The 21,655-nt window shown below is 45.9% G+C and overlaps 1 protein-coding gene across 29 annotated transcripts in view; it reads right to left on the bottom strand.

Annotated features, from left to right (window-relative positions):
- LOC105476367 (uncharacterized) overlaps positions 1 to 21,655 on the bottom strand; it is a 118,448-nt gene that overhangs the window by 94,549 nt on the left and 2,244 nt on the right. For 5 of the 29 annotated variants that reach the window (XM_071075694.1, XM_071075692.1, XM_071075693.1 and 2 more), the window contains exon 2: positions 9,930 to 10,090. The exons of 19 other annotated variants lie outside the window; for them this stretch is intronic. In XM_071075694.1, coding sequence (XP_070931795.1) covers positions 9,953 to 10,090 — 138 coding nt within the window. In that variant the 3' untranslated portion in view covers positions 9,930 to 9,952. Of the gene's footprint in view, positions 1 to 6,140; positions 6,264 to 9,929; positions 10,091 to 12,604; positions 13,031 to 21,655 lie in introns of those variants that run through there. 5 more of the 29 variants (XM_071075699.1, XM_071075712.1, XM_071075714.1 and 2 more) reach the window with 2 other exon arrangements.

Below are 21,655 nucleotides of genomic sequence, written 5' to 3'. Positions count from 1 at the left end.
CTTCGAAACCCCATCTCTATCTCTACTAAAAATACGAAAATGCCAGGCATGGTGGCGTGCACCTGTAATCCCAGCTACTCAGGAGTCTGAGGCGGGAGAATCACTTGAACCCAGGAAGCGGAGGTTGCAGTAAGCCAAGGTTGTGCCACTGCACTCCAGCCTGGGTGACAGAGTGACACTCTGTGTCAAAAAAATAAAAAATAAAATAAACCTATCCAGAATGACCATGCTGAGGGCTGGCAGCCCGCAGACTTTCAGCCACAGTCCGCGACAGCCATGGGTCCCTCTGTGGTCAAGTCAGCAGGCCCTGTGGGGTTGTGGGGTGTCTGTGGTAACTCAGGTAATTATAGAGGGCTGGGGCCAGCCCTGGTTCCTGTGCACATGCCCCAAACCCCTCCCCATCCACTCCCTCGCCAGTCCTCACCTCTTTCCTGGGTCCCCCTTCAGCACCTAAGTCTATACCTAGGGCTGTGGAATTCCCGCTCAAGAGCAACAGAAGCCCCTCTCTGCACCCCCATTTCTGGACTGGATTGTCCACTGAGAAGTGCAATGTCTGCACCTCTGACATCTAGAGGCTTCCTCGGGTAGGGCATGGGGATCTCCGTGAAATGTGGGGACTTTCACTGGCCAACAAAGAAATCTACACAGCATCCAGGGACCTGTGACACACATCCCTCCCGCCTCCTCAACCTGATGTCCCTCTCTGAATCTGCAGCTTTCGTGCTGTGAAGGTGTCTTTACATGTGAAAGAAATAAATCCCAAGTCAAGAGTAAATCACCTCATTCACTGGTGAGAAAATGTTGGAGCTGGAGTCCTTCAGAGAGTCCTGGCCAGGCAAGAGGGCCATCAGCTCACTTCTGCTCAACAGGGGCTCTCAGCCTCAGGACACTCTCAGGCCTGGAATGTCCCCAACACACTCAAGGAGAAACATGTCCTATGCAGACCCATAGGAGGCATCTTTGCCCAGCACAAGGAAGAGCTGGGGTCAGTGGGACCTGTGGATGTAGACACACCATATGGAGGGTGGTGCAGGACCAATGTAGCAGCTCCATGGAGGCCAAGTGTGACTCTGCACCAGGAAGGGGCTGTGATGGCTGGAGGTGCCCAGCAGTGCAGGCGGGGAGTGCCTGGCAGCGGGCGTGGCCAGGTGGAGGCCACCTGCCAAGTGTGCAGTAAAGCAGTTTCCTGAATTTGGTGACAACATGGACTAGAGGACTCTAGTCTCTTCCCCCTTTAGGGCTTCACTTCAGTAAGTCTTAAAATGAGGGTGTGGTAGCTCACGCCTGTAATCCCAGCACTTTGGGAGGCCAAGGCAGGTGGATCACTTGAGGTCAAGAGTTTGAGACCATCCTGGCCAACATGGAGAAATCCTGTCTCTACTAAAAAATAAATAAATAAATAAACAAACAAACAAATATTAGCTAGGTGTGGTGGCACACGCCTGTAATCCCAGCTACTTGGGAGGCTAAGGCAGGAGAATCGCTTGACCCAGGAGGTAGAGGTTACAGTGGGCCACTACACTCCAGCCTGGGTGGCAGAGTGAGATTCAGTCTTAAAAAAAAAAGTATTAGAGCTTGGTGCGGTGGCAGGCACCTGTAATCTCAACTTCTTGAGAAGCTGAGCTGGGAGGCCCCCTTGAGCCCAGAAGTTTGAGGCCATCCTAAGCAACACTGCGAGACCTTGTCTCAAAAAAATAATAAAACAATAACTCTTAAAAACCAACAATAAGCTGGTTGGGCTGAAATCATGTATTTGTACAACAAACATTAAGCACCTAAATGCACCTGGCTCTGTGCTAAGCTATAAAAGACACAAGCCCCTGACTGAAGGGGTCCACAGCCCAACAAGATGGAGGAATCAATTTCAGTGCAGTGATCAGCAAGCACTATGAGGAAGGGAAGTTGTGGAAGACACCAGTGCGGGTGTCTTGCATTATCTTCTTACTTCTCAGCAATGGGACCCATAAACTAGAACTGAAACGTGTGATCCAGAAGAAAGACTCTATTTCCCAGTTCCACTGCAGTGAGATGGGCCTATGTGATTAAGTTCTGTCCAGTGGGATATAAGCACAAAATAGTATGTGTAATTTCTATGAAGGGCTCTAGAAGAGAGAAAGTGTGCCTTTCTCCCCACTTTCGCCTTATGCTAGCTGGAATGTGGAGGTGATGGCTGGAACTGGAACAGCTATTTTGGACTAAGAGATAGATGGAATTTGTGTGTTGCAAATGACAAAGCACAAAATAGAAGCCTGAGTCCTTGGTGATGGTGGAGCTGTCAGGGCAGCCATGGACAACCTTTTTTTTTTTTTTTTTTTTTTTTTTTTGAGATGGAGTCTGGCTCTGTCGCCCAGGCCGGAGTGCAGTGGCGCGATCTCGGCTCACTGCAAGCTCCGCCTCCCGGGTTCACGCCATTCTCCTGCCTCAGCCTCCCGAGTAGCTGGGACTACAGGCACCCACAACCGCGCCCGGCTAATTTTTTGTATTTTTAGTAGAGACAGGGTTTCACCGTGGTCTCGATCTCCTGACCTTGTGATCCGCCCGCCTCGGCCTCCCAAAGTGCTGGGATTACAGGCGTGAGCCACCACGCCCGGCCAACCTTTTTAAAGTGACTGTTATTTGGGCTTTTCTGCATTCATCATTAACTAAACCTAAAACTACCTTAAAAATAATCTGCAGGCCAGGCACAGTGGCTGACGCCTGTAATCTCAGCACTTTGGGAGGCTGAGGCCGGTGGATTGCTTGAGCCCAGGAGTTCAAAATCAGCCTGGGCAAGGTGGTAAAACCCCATCTCCACAAAAAAAATACAAAAATTAGCTGGGCATGATGGCACCCGCCTATAGTCCCAGCTACTTGGGTGGCTGAGGTGGGAGGATCAATTGAGCCTGGAAGGTTGAGGCTTCAGTGACCAAGATCATACCACCGCAATCCAGGGTGACAGAATGAGACCCTGTCTTCAAAAAACAAAAAAAGAAGCTGCTACTTAACACTGCTGAATTGTACACTTAACAATGGTTAAGATAGTAATTTATGACTTTTTAACCACAACTTTGTTTAAAAAGTCAAAGGTCAAATTAATAGAAACAGAAAATAGAATGGTGGTTGCCAGGGGCTGTGGGGAGAGGGAATGGGGAGTTATTGTTTAATGGGCACAGAGTTTTGGTTTTGCAAGATGAAAACAGTTCCATGGATGGGTGGTGGGGATGGTAGCACGACAGTGCGAATGTACATAATGCCACTGAACCATACACTTTTTAAAAAATAGAGATGGGGTTTTACTATGTTGCCCAGGCTGGTTTCAAACTCCTGGGCTGAAGTGATCCTCCCCCTCAGCCTGCCAAAGTGCTGGGATTGCAGGTGTAAGCCACCACACCCAGCCTGAATCGTACACTTAAAGGTGACTGAGATGGTAAATTTTATATTCAGTGTATTTTATCACAATATTAAATAAATAGAATAAGCCAAGGTACCAGGAAACTCTTTATCAAAACTCATCAAACTGCGCACTTAAAATAGGTGAATTTCATTGAATATAAATTACACCTTATCAAAGTGCTATGGGAACACATATGTAGGGCCCTTTTGCCAGGCAAAAGTAGCTTCCCAGAGGAGAAGTCATGAGTAAGAGGGCAAAAAGCAGTCTCTACTATTTTGTAAACTAATTGCAAAAAAAGAAATTTTATGTTATTTCTTCTATACTCTGCAAAATCAGGGAAAAGGGAGAGGAAGCCATCGTGGGTTCAGTCTGAGGACAGGCCTTAGCCCCTCTCTAGGTTAATACACAACTGCTGGTGGATATAACAGCTCTTACACTTCCCAGCCTCTGGAACTCTGAGAAATAAATTTCTGTTGTTTATAAGCTGCCCGGTTTGTGGTATTCTGTCACAGCAGTATGAATGAACTAAGGTAACATTAAATAACGATTTTAACCAAAAATTATGATGATGATATATTGAAGGATGGGAAAAGGTTAAGTGTATGTATTTGGTGAAGCAGAAAATGGGCATATAAGAAAGCTAAAACCACAGTTCCAATAGTTGAAAGTCAATAAAGGCCGGGCGCAGTGGTTCACACCTGTAATCCCAGCATTTTGAGAGGCCAAGGCAGGCGGATCACCTGAGGTCAGGTGTTCGAGACCAGCCTGGCCAACGTGGTGAAACCCCCATCTTTACTAAAAATACAAAAATTAGCTGGGTGTGGTGGCAGATGCCTGTAATTCCAGCTACTCAGGAGGCTGAGGCAGGAGAACCACTTGAACCCGGGAGGTGTAGGTTGCAGTGAGCTAGATCATGCCATCGCACTCCAGCCTAGATGACAAGAGCGAAACTCCATCTCAAAAAAAAAAAAAAGTCAATAGATCATACTTAACACTGAAAAAATCAAGAAATAGTTCTATATATACTTTATATATATACTTTTATATGTTACATACTTTACATATATACACTTTATATATCTATATGAGAGAAATGTTTAAACAATCATTATTTGTCAATTAAAACTAATAATAAAGGCCAAAAATAAAATATAAAAATAAATAAAAATGTAAAAATCAAAATTACAAAATCACGTGCTTCCTTTTCACTAGAAAGGAATTTTCACTAGATATTAAGGTTACTAGGGGTTAAGAATTTTAGGCTAGGTGTGGTGGGTCACATCTGTAATCCTAGCACTTTGGGAGGCCAAAGCAAGAGGATCACTTGAGCCCAGGAGTTTGAAACCGGCCTGGGTAACATAATGAGACCCTGTCTACCAAAAAAAAAAATGTTTAAATAGCTGGGTGCGGTGGCGTGCACCTGTAGTCCCAGCTACTTAGGAGGGTGATGTGGAAGGATTGCTTGAGTCCAGGATGTTGAGGCTGCACTTAAGCCATGATCACACCACTACACTCCAGCCTGGGTGACAGAGCAAGACCCTGTCTCTAAAAAACAAATGTTTAAGAATTCTAATTTGCTTGAGCCCAGGAGTTCAAGACCAACCTGTGCAACATAGTGAGACCCCATCTCTACAAAAAATTTTTAAAATTAGCCAGGCTTGGTGGCACGTGCCTGTTGTCCCAGCTACTTGGGAGACTGAGGTGGGAAGATGGTTTGAGCCCCAGAGGCAGAGGTTCAGTGAGCCAAGATCATGCCATTGCACTCTAGCATGAGACCCTGTCTCAAAGGGGGAAAAAAAAACAAAACACTTAGGCACCATGGTAAAACCCCTTTTCAACCAAAAATACAAAAAAAAAGAAAAAAAATAAGCCCAGCTTGGTGGCATACATCTGTAGTCCCAGCTACTCAGGAGGCTGAAGTAGGAGGACTACTTGAGCCCAGAAGGCAGAGGTTACAGTGAGGCAAGATCACACCATTGCACTCCCAGTCCGCGTGACACAGACTTCATCTCAAAAAAAAAAATTAATAAAAAAGAATTCTAATTAATATATGTAATAAAGACTACCAGATGTAGTAAAGATGAAAGAAAATAACTCAGCCGGGTGTGATGGCTCAAGCCTGTAATTCTAGCACTTTGGGAGGCCAAGGCAGGTGAATCACTTAAGGCCAGGAGTTCAAGACCAGCCTGGCCAACATGGCAAAACCCTCTCTCTACTAAAAATAGAAAAAAAAAATTAGCTGGGTGTGGTGGCACACACCTGTAATCCCAGCTACTTGGGAGGCTGAAGGACAAGAATCATTTGAACCTGAGAGGCAGAGGCTGCAGTGAACTGCTGAGATTGAACCACTGAATTCCAGCCTGGGTGACAAAGGAAGACTCTGTATCAAAAAAAAAAAAAAGAAGAAGAAGAAAGAAAGAAAGCAACTGTATATTAAAAATGTATTTTAAAAGTAGGTGTGTTTTCAGCAAGAAAAAGTATGTAAGGAATGTGTTTCCTTTAAAGGAAAAAGAGAATGGTGTTATCTTGAAAACAAGATGATTGTTCCAGAATAATAAAGAAGAAAACAAGTAAGACACAAACTGAACAAATATAGAGAGTTGTAAAAGATCTGCAAGAAAGGGCATATTGAGGGAAGAGCAAGATGGCAGAATAGGAGACCACTAATTGTCCCCTCCTCTCTGGCAAGCATACCAATTTAACAACTATCTAAACACACAAAAAGCACCTTCATTAGAACTAAAAATCAGGTGAGCACTCATAGTACCTGGATTTAACTTCATATTGCTGAAAGAAGGGCTGAACAGGTAGGAAAAACAGTCTTAAATCGCTGACGCCATCCCTCCATCCCCCAGCAGCAGCAGCATGGTGTGGAGAGTGTTTCTGTGCACTGGGGAGAGGGAGAGCACAGCAATTTTGAAGTACCTAACTCCGTGGTGCCCTGTTATAGCAGAAAACAAAACCAGACCAAACTCAGTTAATGCCCACCCATGGGGGGAGCGTTTAAAGCAGCCCTAGCCAGAGGGGAATTGCCAATCCCAGCAGTGTGAACTTGAGTCCCTGCAAGCCTCGCCACAATGGGCTAAAGTGCTCTGGGGCTCTAAAGAAACTTGAAAGGCAGTCTAGGCTACAAGGACTGCAACTCCTAGGCGAGTCCTAGTGCTGAACTGAGCCCAAAGTCATTGGACTGCGGAGACACACAACTTACTGAGACATCAGCTGGGGTGGCTAAGGGAGTGTTGATACCAGGCAGTTTTAAAAAACTAAAGTTGATGGATATAAAGTCAGTAAAGCCCCTTGGATATTACCAAAGCTCTGACTAAAATATCATATTTTAAAACTTACATAGAATTAATACCTGTGTTGCATTTATATAAACAGATCTACCTTGATGAAACTAGACTTATTCTGTTAAAAAAAATTTAACTGTGACTATTTTTTATAAAAATGAGAGTGACTATTAAAAAGACTACATTTCAATAGAAAACTGTAGAGCACCAATTACCAAATTCTAGTCCTGTTTAAGATTTGTTATCCATCTATAAACTGGGTTGAATCCTGAAGTTCTCTAGTTTCATTAAAAACTAAAACTGCCCTTTTCTCAAGTCCTAAAAGCTGAAACTGAATGACTTCAAACTTCAGAAAAAATCACTGCAACAGACCATGTATAGACAGCCTTTATGCCTGCCGCTATATGAGTTCACCAGAACACCAGCTGATGACACAACCAGCTCTCAAATGCCATCTCCATTCCACCATCTAGATACTTCAAACTCAAATCTATAAATCTTGACCCTCCAGACACAAAGACGAAGGTCATAATTTGCTCCAAATATTAATCTTTGTTTTTCCTTTGTTTTCATAGAATAATAACTTGAATTCTCTTCAAGCAATATAATCTGAAATGAACAATTTAGCCTCAAAAGTACTCCAAAACAGAAGTGCTTGACACCGCACAGTTTAACAAAGAAGAGCTTGTGCTTTTATTGATTTAAAAAAAGTTTTACCACGGATGGTGGCTCACACTTATAATCCCAGCACTTTGGGAGGCCAAGGTGGGCAGATCATTTGAGCCTAGAGCTTTGAGACCAGGCTGGGCACCGTGGCGAAACCCCATCTCCAAAAAAAATACAAAAATTAGCCAGGTGTGGTGGCACATGCCTGTAATCCTAGCTACTTGGGAGGCTGAGGTGGGAGGATCCCTTGTGCCTAGGAGGTCAAGGTTGCAATGAGCCTTGATTGCACCACTGCACTCTAGCCTGGGTAACAGAGTGAGACTCTGTCTCAAAAAAAAAAATGTTGTTTCTATGTCAATAAATTAGAAATTATTGCCCCACAGGATAACTAGAAAGCCACATAAAGGAGAATGAAACTGAATCCTCATCTCTCATCTTAAACAAAAAACAACTCAAGATAGATCAGGGACTTAAATCTTAAGACCTGAAACTATAAAAATTCTAGAAGATAACACTGGGGAAAAAACCCTTCTAGACATTGGCTTAGGCAAAGACTTCATTACTAAGAACCCAAAAGCGAATGCAACAAAAACAAAGATAAATAGGTGGGACTTAATTAAACTAAAGAGCTCCTGCACAGCAAAAGGAACAGTCAGCAGAGTAAACAGACAACCCACAGAGTGGGAGAAAACCTTCACAATCTATACATCCAAAAAAGGACTAATATCCAGAATCTACAGGGAACTCAAACAAATTAGCAAGAAAAAAACAAACTATCCCATCAAAAAGTGGGCTAAGGACATGAATAGACAATTCTCAAAAGAAGATATACAAATGGCCAACAAACATATGAAAAAATGCTCAACATCACTAATGATCAGGGAAATGCAAATTAAAACCCAGCGTGATACATCCTTATTGTTGCAAGAATGGCCATAATCAAAAAATAATAGATGTTGGTGTGGATGCGGTGATCAGGGAACACTTCTACACTGCTGGTGGGAATGTAAACTAGTACAACCACTGTGGAAAACCGAGTGGAAATTCCTTAAAGAGCTAAAAGTAGAACTACCATTTGATCCAGCAATCCCACCACTGAGTACCCAGAAAATAAGTCATTATACAAAAAAGATACTTGCACACACGTTTATAGCAACAGAATTCACAATTGCAGAAATATGGAACCAACCCAAATGCCCATCAATCAATGAGTGGATATATGTGATGGAATACTACTCAGTCATAAAAAGGAGTTAATGGATTTGTAGCAACCTGGATGGAACTGGAGACTATTATTCTAAGTGAAGTAACTCAGGAATGGAAAACCAAATATCATATGTTCTCACTCGTAAGTGGGAGCTAAACTATGAGGATGCAAAGGCACAAGAATGATACGATGGACTTTGGGGACTCAGGGAAAAGGGTGGGAGGAAGGTGAGGGATAAAAGACCACCAACTGGGTTGCGTGTACACTGCTCAGGTGATGGATGCAGCAAAATACCGCAAATCATCACTAAAGAACTACTCATGTAACCAAATACCACCTGTTCCCCCAAAAACCTATGGAAATAAATTGTTCAAAAAAGAAATTATTGCCCCCAATTCAAAGGATCTTAAACAAATTTAAGTTCCTCATCAGATAGGTGTGGTCTACCTGATCCACTGATTTATTTAATTGATTAACTCTTGGCTTTTTGTATTTTTAGTAGAGACAGGATTTCACCATACTGGCCAGGCTGGTCTTGAACTCCTGAGCTCAGTGTCTGCTCCAGAGAATTTTTCAATTCTTGGCTGTTATTCTCCTTATAATCATGATTTCCAGCTCTGTAGTCCATTGTATCCTCTCAAGGGGTTTGAATGCTTTCCAGCAGCATTCAGGTGTGAGACCCTAACCACTCACACATCAAATAATTGCTATCAGGATTAGACAACTAGAAGAACTCAACAACCCCACCACTCAAGCCTATGATGACTCTGCAACTGCAGATAATGATGACTACCTGACCTTCCATTCCAACGCAACTGATGAGAATGACATCTACACAATTCTTTGTTCCAGTAACTAGTCAATAATGGTAACCTGGTTACTGAGAGTAATGCTATACTGTTTGGTCATACTCTCAGCTTGCTGGGAGAATGACCAAAAGCGGGGAACTGTTAAAGTAAATTTAAAGGGATACTAGGCCTGAAGAATCCCCGAGCAGACAAAACCAGTGAGGCTTCGTTACGAGACCTAAACCTTGCTTGATTTGCAAACATAAGTGGAACTTGACGTTTTTCTTATAAATGCCTATATTAAGGAAAAACAAATCATAAGCTCAACCAGTCAGAAATAGCCAACACACTTATACTATATAACCAAGGACTTTCCAACAGGATAGGCCAAATAAGGCAATTGTATAATTGCAACCAATCAAATAATGTATTGATTTTGCTTCTGCATTTACCCCATAAATACTTGCCCCTGATGGCTTGCCGCCAGAACAGACTTCTTCAGTTTGGTGTTTGCCAATTCATCAATTGCTTCTTACTCAAATAAACTCAAAAATATTATCGTGCCTCAGATTTTTCTTTAACGCAAGGAATTAGGGGCCACACACCTGCAGCCATGAGGAATTGGAGTCTACCAACAACCTGAATGAACTTGGAAGTGGATCCTTGCCCCAAGCCTCCAGACATGAGTCCAGCCCAGCTGACACCTTGATTTTGGTCTTGTGGGACCCTGACCAGAGAACCAGCTGAGCCCACCAGGACTTCTGACCTGTAAGATAAGAAATAGATATTGTCCAAGTGCGGTGGCTCATACCTGTAATCCTAGTACTTTGGGAGGCTGAGGCAGGAGGATTGCTTGAACTAAGGAGTTTGAAACCAGCCTGGGCAACATATGAGACCTCATCTCTATCATTTTTTTAAAAAATAATGATAATAAAATAAATGGGTATTGTTTTTTAGCCACTAGATTTTGGGGCATGTGTTATACAGCAATAGAAAACATGGTGGGAAAATAAATGAACCAGGAAAACATAATAGAAATGCTGGGCAGTGCTGAGTACGTCCATCTGAGGTCTGTGGTCGTGAACATAAAGTGGACCTAATCAGGTGATCTGTATCTTCCAACTGCATGAGTGCAAGCACAGGGAGGTGGAGAAGATGGCTTCAGCAAGGGTCCAGGTGTTTCTGGGCAAGAGCAGCAGAGAGAAGGAGGGGCAAAAAATGAAGGAAGTTGGCAAAGGAGAGAGTCTAATGAGGCATTGTAGAGTCTGCTGTGTAAGGATGTGAAGATGCTGACAGGTGGGCAGATGACCCACAATGAGAAAGCGACTCAAGAGGTCCAAAGTGGCAGGCCAGAGAGCTGGAAGGATCGTCCACATGGCTGCAGACATCCCAAGATGACGAAGGAGAAGGGCAGAGAGGAAGACAATGGGCCAGGAGCCAGTTGTAAAGGAGATGAAGTTCCCTGAAGCCAGCAGCTGCCAGCAACAAAAGATGGCGATGCCAAAACCAAACACCAGGAGCTCCAGAGAGCAGGGCTGCTTACCAGAAGAGAGGTAAGCAAGACACTTATCCCCATCACCTGTCAATGTGACCTCACCTAGAAGCGGGCTCTGCAGGTGGAATCAAGTTAAGATGAGGTGGGCCCTAATCTAATGACTAATATCATAAAACAAGGGAAAGTTGGACACAGGGAAACAGGAGACAGAGAAAAGAAGGCCATGTGAAGATGGAGGCGGAGATTGGAGTGATGCAGTCACAAATCAACAAACACCTGAGGCTCCAGAAGCTGGAAGAGGCAAGGAAGGATCTCCCCTGGAGGCTTCAGAGGGAGCATGGCCCTTCTGACACCTTGATTGCAGACTTCCAGCCTCCAGAACTAGGAGAGAATGAAGCTGTCATTTTAAACCACCTGGTCGTGGTAATTTGTATGGCAGCCCATGCAAACAAATATCCCACCTCCTGACTCTGTGGCATGTGAGGGTGAGAGAAAAGCAGGCTCTGTTTCAGAGGGCTTCGGGGGGAATAATGTCCTTAGGGGAAAGTGAGTTTCACTTAAGCCAAGAAAATCAAGAGAAGCTTTGGAGGAGGGCTTGAGGACAAAGTGGGGCTTGCTCAGCCCAGAGCAGTGCCAAGGCCATGAGAGGGTGCAGGGGGAGAGGAAAGGGTGAGGCCTGGCTCAAATAAGGAGATGCAACAGGAGAGACGCGAGCTGTGGTGATTATGGATTACCTGGGCTCTCCAGACTCATAGCGACTGAGATGGACAGGGAGGACCCGTATGACAGAGTCAAGTGAGACAGTCACTGAGAGGACAGGTAATCCATTTACAGTACAGGCCTGATACTTTTTCCACCATGTGGGAGTCGCTGCACCTTCTGTGGTGTGGTCACCTGCAGAGAGGGGCCCTGGCATGGTCAGGAGACTGCACCCTCCTGCTGCAGGGCCTTCTGAGGCAGCTCCACCATTTACTCAGCTGTGACTCAGCCTCTTTGATCCTCTGTGATCTCTGATGATGGCCATCATCAGCCCAGACTACTCTGGGCTCAGACTTTGGAACTTTACAGCTTTATAGTTCCTGCCATCCATGTTGCTGTACAATATGGTAGCCACTAGCTACATGAGACTAAACTTAAACCAATTAAATTTACATACATTTAAAATTCAGTTCCTCAGTCACACCAGCCACATTTCAAGTGCTCAGTGGCCACATGAGACTAGTGGTTGACGTCCTGGATAGAGCGGAAATCATTTTCCGTCATCACAGAAAGTTCTACTGGACAGCGCTGGACTAGACCGTGCATATGGGGTGTCTGAACCACTGCCTTCTCAAGGCAGAGCTGCTCCGTGGTCGCTGCACTCATGTAGGGAGGCGGAACAAGAGGTAAGGGCCCTTGTAGGAACCTCTCTGCCTGGCTCCCTGAGACAAAGGTCAGCTTACCTTCAGCCCAGGAATGCTCTGAACGCACCCCCACCTCAGAGTCCAGGACACAGCGCCATGAGGCCCGAAGAGGGGGAGGTTTTTCTTTTTTTTTCTTTTTTGAGACAGAGTCTCGCACTCTCACCCAGGCTGGAGTGCAGTGGCGCGATATCGGCTCACTGCAAGCTCCGCCTCCCGGGTTCACGCCATTCTCCTGCCTCAGCCTCCGGAGTAGCTGGGACTACAGGCGCCCGCCACCACGCCCAGCTAATTTTTTGTATTTTTAGTAGAGACAGGGTTTCACCGTGTTAGCCAGGATGGTCTCAATCTCCTGACCTCATGATCTGCCCGCCTTGGCCTCCCAAAGTGCTGGGATTACAGGCATGAGCCACCGTGCCCGGCCGGAGGTTTCTCTTTACAGCTAGCCCAAGGCCCACCACTTCCCCCATTCCTTATTTCCTGCCTCAGCACAGCTGACAGCAGAAGTCCACTTCCACCAGAGGAGCACGGACATCGCACAGGCACAGCGCCCCCGCCCCAGCAAACCACTCACGTGCTCACAGCACATGTCAAGTCAGAACATCCAGAAATGTCTATCGGGTCCCTACATCTAGAGACCACCCAGTTCTTTCTCACCTCTGGCTCTCTGACGAGGCGAAGCCCTCCCTAGCCCTCTCTGTCTTGCTCCTCAGCTCCTGTGAACACCTGCTGGGCTAAGCCCTGGCAACAGTGTTCCACCCAGCGCACTGGACACTCGGGGAGAAGAAACGCCTCTCTCCCCCATCACCGTCTAAAAAGCAAGAAGCCACAAAAACACAATTCCCACTCACGCATTTAACATTCTGCGCTCAGATCACTGGTGGATATGGCTTTGGCTTTGTACTTAGGAAATAAAGCCGTTTGTAGTGATTTTCCCAAAGCAAAGAACAGTCAGCCCCAAGAAGAACTGAAAAACCGAAGTCTCCTCCTCTAGAAAGTGAAAAGTGCTTGCATCTTTTTTTTTTTTTTTTTTTTTTTTTTTTTTTTTTTTTTGAGACAGGGCCTCGTTGTGTCATCCAGGCTGGAGTGCAGTGGCATGATCACGGCTCACTGCAACCTCTTCCTTCTGGGCTCAAGTGATCCTTCCACCTCAGCCTTCCAAGTAGCTGAGGCTACAGGCCTGTGCCACCACTCCTGGCTAATTTTTTGTAAAGACAGGGTTACTCCATGTTGCCCCGGTTGGCCTCAAACTACTGGGCTCAAGCAATCCACCCACCTCGGCCTCCCAAAGTGCTGGGATTATAGGCGTGAGTCACCACTCCTGGCTGCAGCTTTTCTTTTTTTTTTTTTTTTTTTTTTGAGATGGAGTCTCACTCTGTTGCCAGGCTGGAGTGCAGTGGCGCGATCGCGGCTCACTGCAACCTCTGCCTCCCGGGTTCAGGTGATTCTCCTGCCTCAGCCTCCCAAATAGGTGTGACTACAGGCGCCCGCCACCATGCCCAGCTAATTTTTTGTATTTTTAGTAGAGATGGGGTTTCACTATGTTGGCCAGGATGGTCTTGATCTCTTGACCTTGTGATCCACATGCCTCGGCCTCCCAAAGTGCTGGGATTACAGGTGTGAGCCACCGCGCCCAGCCTGCAACTTTTAAATAGTTTTTCCTGCTTCCCCTTACCAAGGTTTTGAAAATCATAGGATCTAATCTCAAGCCAGGTCCCCCAAAAGCTGTTTTGAAGACCATGATGGGGCCAGTGAGGGCAATAACTGGAAATCCTCAAATCAGAAGGTACTGGATGTCTGGATTAACAACTTGACCCAAAGAGAACATCTAACTATACATCATCTGCATCAAAACAAACTGGATTTACGAGAACGGTAACTGCAGGGAAATCCTAAAAACATTAAATCACCCAGGTATACGTGGAAATTACACAATACACACTACTGCTAATTTCAGATCTGTTGTTGATAATTTATTTACTGTGCAAAATTTTAGTTGTGATTTTAGTGAAGATCGAGTATTTATCAGGCATTTCATAGGTCATTCAGTTTTCTGAATCTTATCTTTTATCAAGAATCTTCACCTGCAAAACCTCCCACTGTTTCAGCAACCTAACCCTGTGATTAGGAAGGGAATACTCTCAAACCAGGAGAAGTATAACAATAAAACCCCAAACTACGACAGAAGCAATGTGGGTGAAAAGGGGGAAATTTTAGGGGGGGGCTAAAGATGTAGAATCCATGGCCCCCACTGGATATAGGGAATATGATGACATCTTACAATATTATTTGTGGTTTCTTCCCCTTCTCCCCTATAGCCTCACTTTGAGCAGCCCAGCTTTTGTGCTGATGCCTTAGTGAAAAGACACAACAACAAAAACGAGGGGAAATGGAAATCCACTTCTGACTTTTGAATTTCAATCGCCTAGGCAGGCCCTTAGGAAAACAGAAAGGACCCCCAGTCTGGATAGAAGATGTGCAGGAAATATTCTGGATAAAGCAAGGCCTCGCATTGATTTCACCCCAGTTCCATGGCACGAGCACAACTCACAGGCAAGAGCCAACGGGAATGCAGTGACAGCACGGACAGTGGTAGGTTCTGTCCTCAGGCACCTGAGTGCAGACAGACAGCAAAACCCCCAAGTAGGTTTTCGAGATCTGATGGCAGTGGAACCCCAGACCTAAGGAGACAAGACCTCCAAAAGAAGACATGGCTGCAGAGTGTAGCCTGTTGTGGAGGCAGCTTGAACCATGGACAGTGCCACACTGTCTCATGCTACCCCAGGGCATGGGAGCAGCAGAATGAACCCTGTGTCCAAGAGCAACTGAGAGGTAGCACAGAGACACCAGACCTAAAGAGGCCATGCAAGCAGGAGCCAGGCAGAGGATATGTCAGAGGACATTGGGTGGCCACTTAATAACAGGACCCACTTCCGCCAGTGCTTTGGCAAAATACATACATAAGAGACAGCCTCCCAGAATTAAGGCAATCCCTGGAGAGAGGGGAGATTCCACCAATGGATTAAAATTAAGCATCCAACATTCCAGGAGAACAGGAGCTGGCTCAGAATAGAAACATAAGAGCTAGGCACTGTGGCATACATCTGTAATCCTAGCTACTTGGAGGCTGAAGTCAGAGGATCCCTTAAACCCTGGAGTTCGAGACTAGCCTGCGCAACATAGCGAGACTCAGTCCCAGAAAAATAAAAAATGTGTAAAAAAAATTTACAAACATAGTTATATTATAGAAAAACAATGTTATATGTATGCTCCCACATATCTGAGTCTGTAGAATAAGGTAATACCACTATAAGAATCAAGGGACTGTGGCCAGGCGCAATGGCTCACATCTGTAATCCCAGCACTTTGGGAGGCCAAGGCGGGTGGATCACCTGAGGTCAGGAGTTCGAGACCAGCCTGGCCAACATGGCGAAACCCCATCTCTACAAAAATACAAAAATTAGCCAGGCATGATGGCAGGTGCCAGTAATCCCAGCTACTCAGGAGGCTGAGGCAGGAGAATCACTTGAATCGGGAAGGTGAAGGTTGCAGTGAGCTGAGGTCACGCCACTGAACTCCAGCCTGGGCAGCAGAGCAAGACTCCATCTCCAAAAAAAGAAAAGAAAAGAAAAGAATCAAGGGACTGAGAGAAGCTAGAAACTACCAAATTTCTGGCCAGGGAACTGGACAGATGGTGGGGCCATTCATGGATGTGGGGGAATAAAGAAAGGGGGCAAACTGAGTGAAAAATGCTGAGTTGAAGGTTTGGCCATGCCAAGGCTGAGATGCTGATGAGGCATCTAGGGATGTCAGGAGGCAGGTGGATAATTATGACTGCTGCTCAGGAATGAGGCCTGCTTGAAAATACAGATTTTTTGCATCATCCGCCTATACAAATAGCACCTGACAGATGAGTAGTAGCTCCGAGTGATGACCTTACATACTCAGTATGAGCCAGGCATTGTTGTAAGCTTTTTATGCCTACTGACTCATTGGATCCTCAAATGAGAACCCTGTGAAGCAGGTATTACGACTATGTTGGGTTTTGTTTGTTTGCTTGTTTGTTTTTGGGACAGAGTCTCGCTCTGTTGCCCAGGCTGGAGCACGGTGGTGCGATCTCAGCTCACTGCAAGCTCTGCCTCCCAGGTTCACACTATTCTCCTGCCTTCAGCCTCCCAAGTAGCTGGGACTACGCCACCACGCCTGGCTAATTTTTTTGTATTTTCAGTAAAGACAGAGTTTCACTGTGTTAGCCAGGATGGTCTCTATCTCCTGACCTCGTGATCCGCCCACCTCGGCCTCCCAAAATGCTGGGATTACAGGTGTGAGCCACTGCGCCCAGCCTATCTTTCTTTTTTAAGTGGCGATGTCTCCTTATGTTGCCCAAGCTGGACTAGAACTCCTGAGCTCAAGCCATCCTCCCACCTCAGCCTCCCAGGCTGCTGGGACCACAGGCACATGCTACCATGCCCAGCCTCACTTTGGTAAATATATGAAGAAATGGATATAAATGTTTCAGGTCTCACAGCTAGGAACCAGAGAAATCAGAAGTTATCCCAGTAAATCTACAACCTGCACATATAACAACCACTGTGCTATACTGCCTTAAAGGAGGATAAAGGAACACCAGGGGAAAAGGAGAATGAGGAGGTGACAGCTGTCAGGAGGAAAACCAGAAAAGCAGTGTGTCCACAAAACCTAAAGGAGGAGACAGCTGAGGGAGGAAATGGTTGGAGGTATCAGATTTGTAGGTGGTCAAGTGACTGATTACAACTAAAAAGTGCCCATTGGAATTAGCATCTAGATCAGTGATGATGCCTAACAGAAGTGTCTTGAGGTTGGAGGGAGAGCAGACGTGTTGCAGATGCTGCATAGACTAGGAGGTGGGGAAATACAGCATGCACAACTCTGCCAAGAAAATTGTGAAGAGGGGAGAGCTAGAACCTAAGTTAAAGATTTTCATTTTTTAAAGAGGAAGGGTGTGGAGCCTTTTACACGGCAAAGGAAAAGTCAGTAGAAAATGGAAGTTTTAAAGAGATAGGACTCCAAACACGTGCAAGCAATTGTGAGTGGGATGTGATTGGAGACACTTTCAAGTCATGATTTCTAACCTCAGCTGGGCCCCTGATGCTGCCTGACAACCACACTGCATTTGTGGGAATTCGAGTCCAGTCACTGCCCCACTCTCTCACACAGCAGTTCTCAAAGGGTCATCCCCGTACGGGCGACTGCAGCATCACCTGGCACTTGTTAGAAATGCAGATTCCCGGGCCCATCCTAGACCTACTGAATCAGAATGTCTGGGGGAAGGGAGGGCCTTTTTTTTTTTTCTTTTGAGATAGCATCTCACTCTGTAGCTCAGGCTGGAGTGCAGTGGCACAATCACAGCCCATTGAAGCCTTGACCTCCCAGGCTCAAGCAATCCTCCCATCTCAGCCTCCTGAGTAGCTGGACCATAGGCGCACACCACCACACCTGGCTAATTTTTTTATTTTTTGAAGAGATAGGGTCGCTCTATGTTGCCCAGACTGTGGGAGGGCTTTAATAGGCTCTCTAGGTGGTTTTGGTACACACTAAAGTTTGAGAATCACTGCTCTCAGTGACTTTTTTAGAACTCCTCCTCCAGGTTCAAACTTCTAAGCCTTTCCCTTCATCCTCACAGTCAGCTGACCCTGCTTCCTAATTCACAAAGAGGAAAAAAAAAAAAAAAGGCCTCGAAGAGATAATATCCACCAGCTTCTCCCACATCAATCCGCCTTCCCACATCTATGCCCAAATATCATGCCTTCTCTCTTTTTACTTTGCATGAGCCATCAGTCCTCTAACCAAAGCCAGCCCCTCTGCTTCTGGACTCTGTCCAATCCCTTCTCCCCTCATCAGGGACATTTCTCCAGACGTTCTCCTCACTCCCCACTGCATTGTCAATTTTCACTCTCTACTGGCTCTTCCCCATCAGCATATAACATATAACTATTTTTTCCCACTTAAGAAGTTTTCTTGACCTCACTTCTCCTTTTAGCTCCCAGCCAATTTCTCTCCTTCCTTTACAACACAACTCCTCCAAAGAGTTGCCTCCAAAGAGTTGTTTCCATCCCTCTCCTCCCATTCTTTCTTAAACTTATCAGCGATCAGACTTTTACCCCCACCACTCCACCAAAACTCTTCTTGTCAAAATCACCAATGACCTTCAATCAATTATCTTTGCTCTATATAATTTCCAGTGGGGGGGCAAGGGAGGGACAAAACATAAAACAAAAAAAAAATCAATCATTCAATTCTCAAACTCATCTTACTTACTTTATGGGCCACATTTGACACAATTGACCTTTCCCTCCTCCTCAGTAAGTTTCCTTCTCTTGGCCTTCAGCATACCACCATCTCTTGGGGTTTTTTTCCTCACTACACTGACCTATGCCTCCGTCTCTCTGATGGTTCCAACTGATCTCAAGCTCATATTGGAGAGCTCCAGAATTTAGTCCTTGCACGTCTTTTCTATCTACACTTGCTCCCTTGGTAATTCTTCTCATCTCCTGGCTTTAAATAACTTCCATATGCTGATGACTCTCAATCTTTTATCGCCAGCCCAGACCACACCAAACTTGCACATGAGCTGCTTTCTTGACATCTCCATTTGGATGCCTAGGAGACATACGTTTTTTGTTTTTTGTTTTTTTGAGGCTGTGTCTCGCTCTGTCACCCAGGCTGGAGTATAGTGGCACCATCTCGGGTCACCGAAACCGCTGCCTCCCAGGTTCCAGCGATTCTCTTACCACAGCCTTCCCCTTCTCAGTTAAAGTTCAGGTGAAAAATTCCTCCCTCCTCCCCACACTGCCTAATCCATCAGAAAATCCTGTTAGTCCACATTCAAAATACTTCTAAAATCCACCACTTTGAATCACCTCTTCTGCTACCACACTAACCAGAGGCTCACAATGACCTCCTAAATGGTCTCCTGCTTCTGCTCTCTTCAGCAATGGTCTCGCGCTTCTGCTGTCTTCAGATCTGTTCTCTACACAGTAGCGAAAGGTAGGAACCCTGTCCCTCCTCTGCTCAAAACAAGCTTGTCCAACCCGCAGTCTGCGGGCCATATGTGGCCCAACACAAATTCATAAACTTTCTTAAAACATTATGAGGTTTTGCCCGGCCCAGTGGCTCACGCCTGTAATCCTAGCACTTTGGGAGGCCGAGGTGGGCGGACCATGAGGTTAGGAGATCAAGACCATCCTGGCTAACACAGTAAAACCCCGTCTCTACTAAAAATACAAAAAATTAGCTGGGTGTGGTGGCAGACGCCTATAGTCCCAGCTACCTGGGAGGCTGAGGCAGGAGAATGGCGTGAACCCGGGAGGCAGAACTTGCAGTGGACCAAGATTGGGGCACTGTACTCCAGCCTGGGCGACAGAGCAAGACTCTGTCTCTTAAAAAAAAAAGAAAAAAATTATGAGGTTTTTTAGTGGTTTTTTTTTTTTTTTTTTTTTGAGACGGAGTCTCGCTCTGTCGCCCGGGCCGGAGTGCAGTGGCGCGATCTCGGCTCACTGCAAGCTCCGCCTCCCGGGTTCACCCCATTCTCCTGCCTCAGCCTCCCGAGTAGCTGGGACTACAGGCACCCGCCGCCTCGCCCGGCTAATTTTTTGCATTTTTAGTAGAGACGGGGTTTCACCATGTTAGCCAGGATGGTCTCGATCTCCTGACCTCGTGATCCGCCCGCCTCGGCCTCCCAAAGTGCTGGGATTACAGGCGTGAGCCACCGCACCCGGCCTTTAGTGATTTTTTTAAAGCTCATCAGCTATCTTTAATGTTAAGTGTATTTTATATGTGGCCCAAGACAATAATTCTTCTTCCACCATAACCCAGGGAAGCCAAAAGATTGGACACCCCTATTTCAAAACCTTTCAATAGCTCCATAAAAGCCAAAGTCCTCAGAAAGACCTTGGGGACATGCAGGTTTGGTCCTTCCCTTACCTCTCTGATCACATCTCCCACTCTTTCCCTATCTTTCTGTCTCTTCACTCCAGCCACATTGACTTTGTTCTTCCTCGAAAGTGGCAGGTTGCTCCCACCTCAGGACCTTTGTTTTTACTCTTCCCTCTGCCTAGAAGATTCTTTCCCTACATTTACATGTGGTTCACGCCTAGCCTCCCTCAGGTCACTTGAATGTTACCTTCTCTGAACACACTTCCTCCTTGCTTGATGTGCCCCCATAGCTCTTAGCACCATCTAACATATTACATATTCTACTTATTTATTGTCCTGCTTCTACTAGAATGTAAGCTCCCTGAGGGCAGGGATTGTGCCTGTTTTGTTCCCTGCTATATCTCCAGTTTCTAGACGAGTGACTGGCATGTCCAATATCCATCTGTAAAATGAAGTGATGGAATGAGGGCCCTAAGGAAATATAACATGGTGAAACCCCATCTCTACTAAATACAAAAAATTAGCTGGGGCCAGGCCCACTGGCTCACGCCTGTAATCTTAGCACTTTGGGGGTCTGAGGCTGGTGGATCACCTGAGGTCAGGAGTTCGAGACCAGCCTGACCAACACGGTGAAACCCTGTCTCTACTAAAAATACAAAAATTAGCCAGGCATGGTGGTGGGTGCCTGTAATCCCAGCTACTCGGGAGGCTGAGGCACAAGAATCACTTGAACCCAGGAGGAGGAGGTTGCAGTGAGCTGAGATTGTGCCATTGCACTCCAGCCTGGACAACAGAGCAAGACTCTGTCAAAAAAAAAAGAAAAGAAAAGAAAGAAAAAAAACAGCCGGGTGTGGTGGTGTGTGACTGTAATTCCAGCTACTTGGGAGGCTGAGGCAGGAGAACTGCTTGAACCCAGAGGTTGCAGTGAGCTGAAATTACGCCATTGCACTCCAGCCTGGGCAACAAGAGCGACATTCCGTCTCAAAAAAAAAAAAAAAAAGAGTTGAAATCGAGAAGGGAATCGTCTTGGACAAGAACAGGGGTGCCTCTTTCACTGTTCCTGGTAAGAATGGATTCAGGCCGGGCGCGGTGGCTCAAGCCTGTAATCCCAGCACTTTGGGAGGCCGAGGCGGGCGGATCACAAGGTCAGGAGATCGAGACCACAGTGAAACCCCGTCTCTACTAAAAATACAAAAAATTAGCCGGGCGCGGTGGCGGGCGCCTGTAGTCCCAGCTACTCAGGAGGCTGAGGCAGGAGAATGGCGGGTACCCGGGAGGTGGAGCTTGCAGTGAGCCGAGATCGCGCCACTGCACTCCAGTCTGGGCAACAGCGTGAGACTCCGTCTCAAAAAAAAAAAAAAAAAAAAAAGAATGGATTCAAACATGTTTGCAGGTAGAAATTTAAGTATTCTCCTCCTGATTGCGTCTGATTTCTCTGGGAAATAGAAGAGAAGGAAGGACTTGAGGAGAGTAGCAATGGAGAGAGAGGTCTATGGTGAAGATGGGAGGCGTTAAGGGCACC

This window comes from Macaca nemestrina, chromosome 12, assembly GCF_043159975.1.
Source record: "Macaca nemestrina isolate mMacNem1 chromosome 12, mMacNem.hap1, whole genome shotgun sequence".
Taxonomy (NCBI): Eukaryota; Metazoa; Chordata; class Mammalia; order Primates; family Cercopithecidae; genus Macaca; species Macaca nemestrina.
Note: the sequence above shows the minus strand (reverse complement) of the source record. Positions and strands in the feature narration are given on the sequence as shown.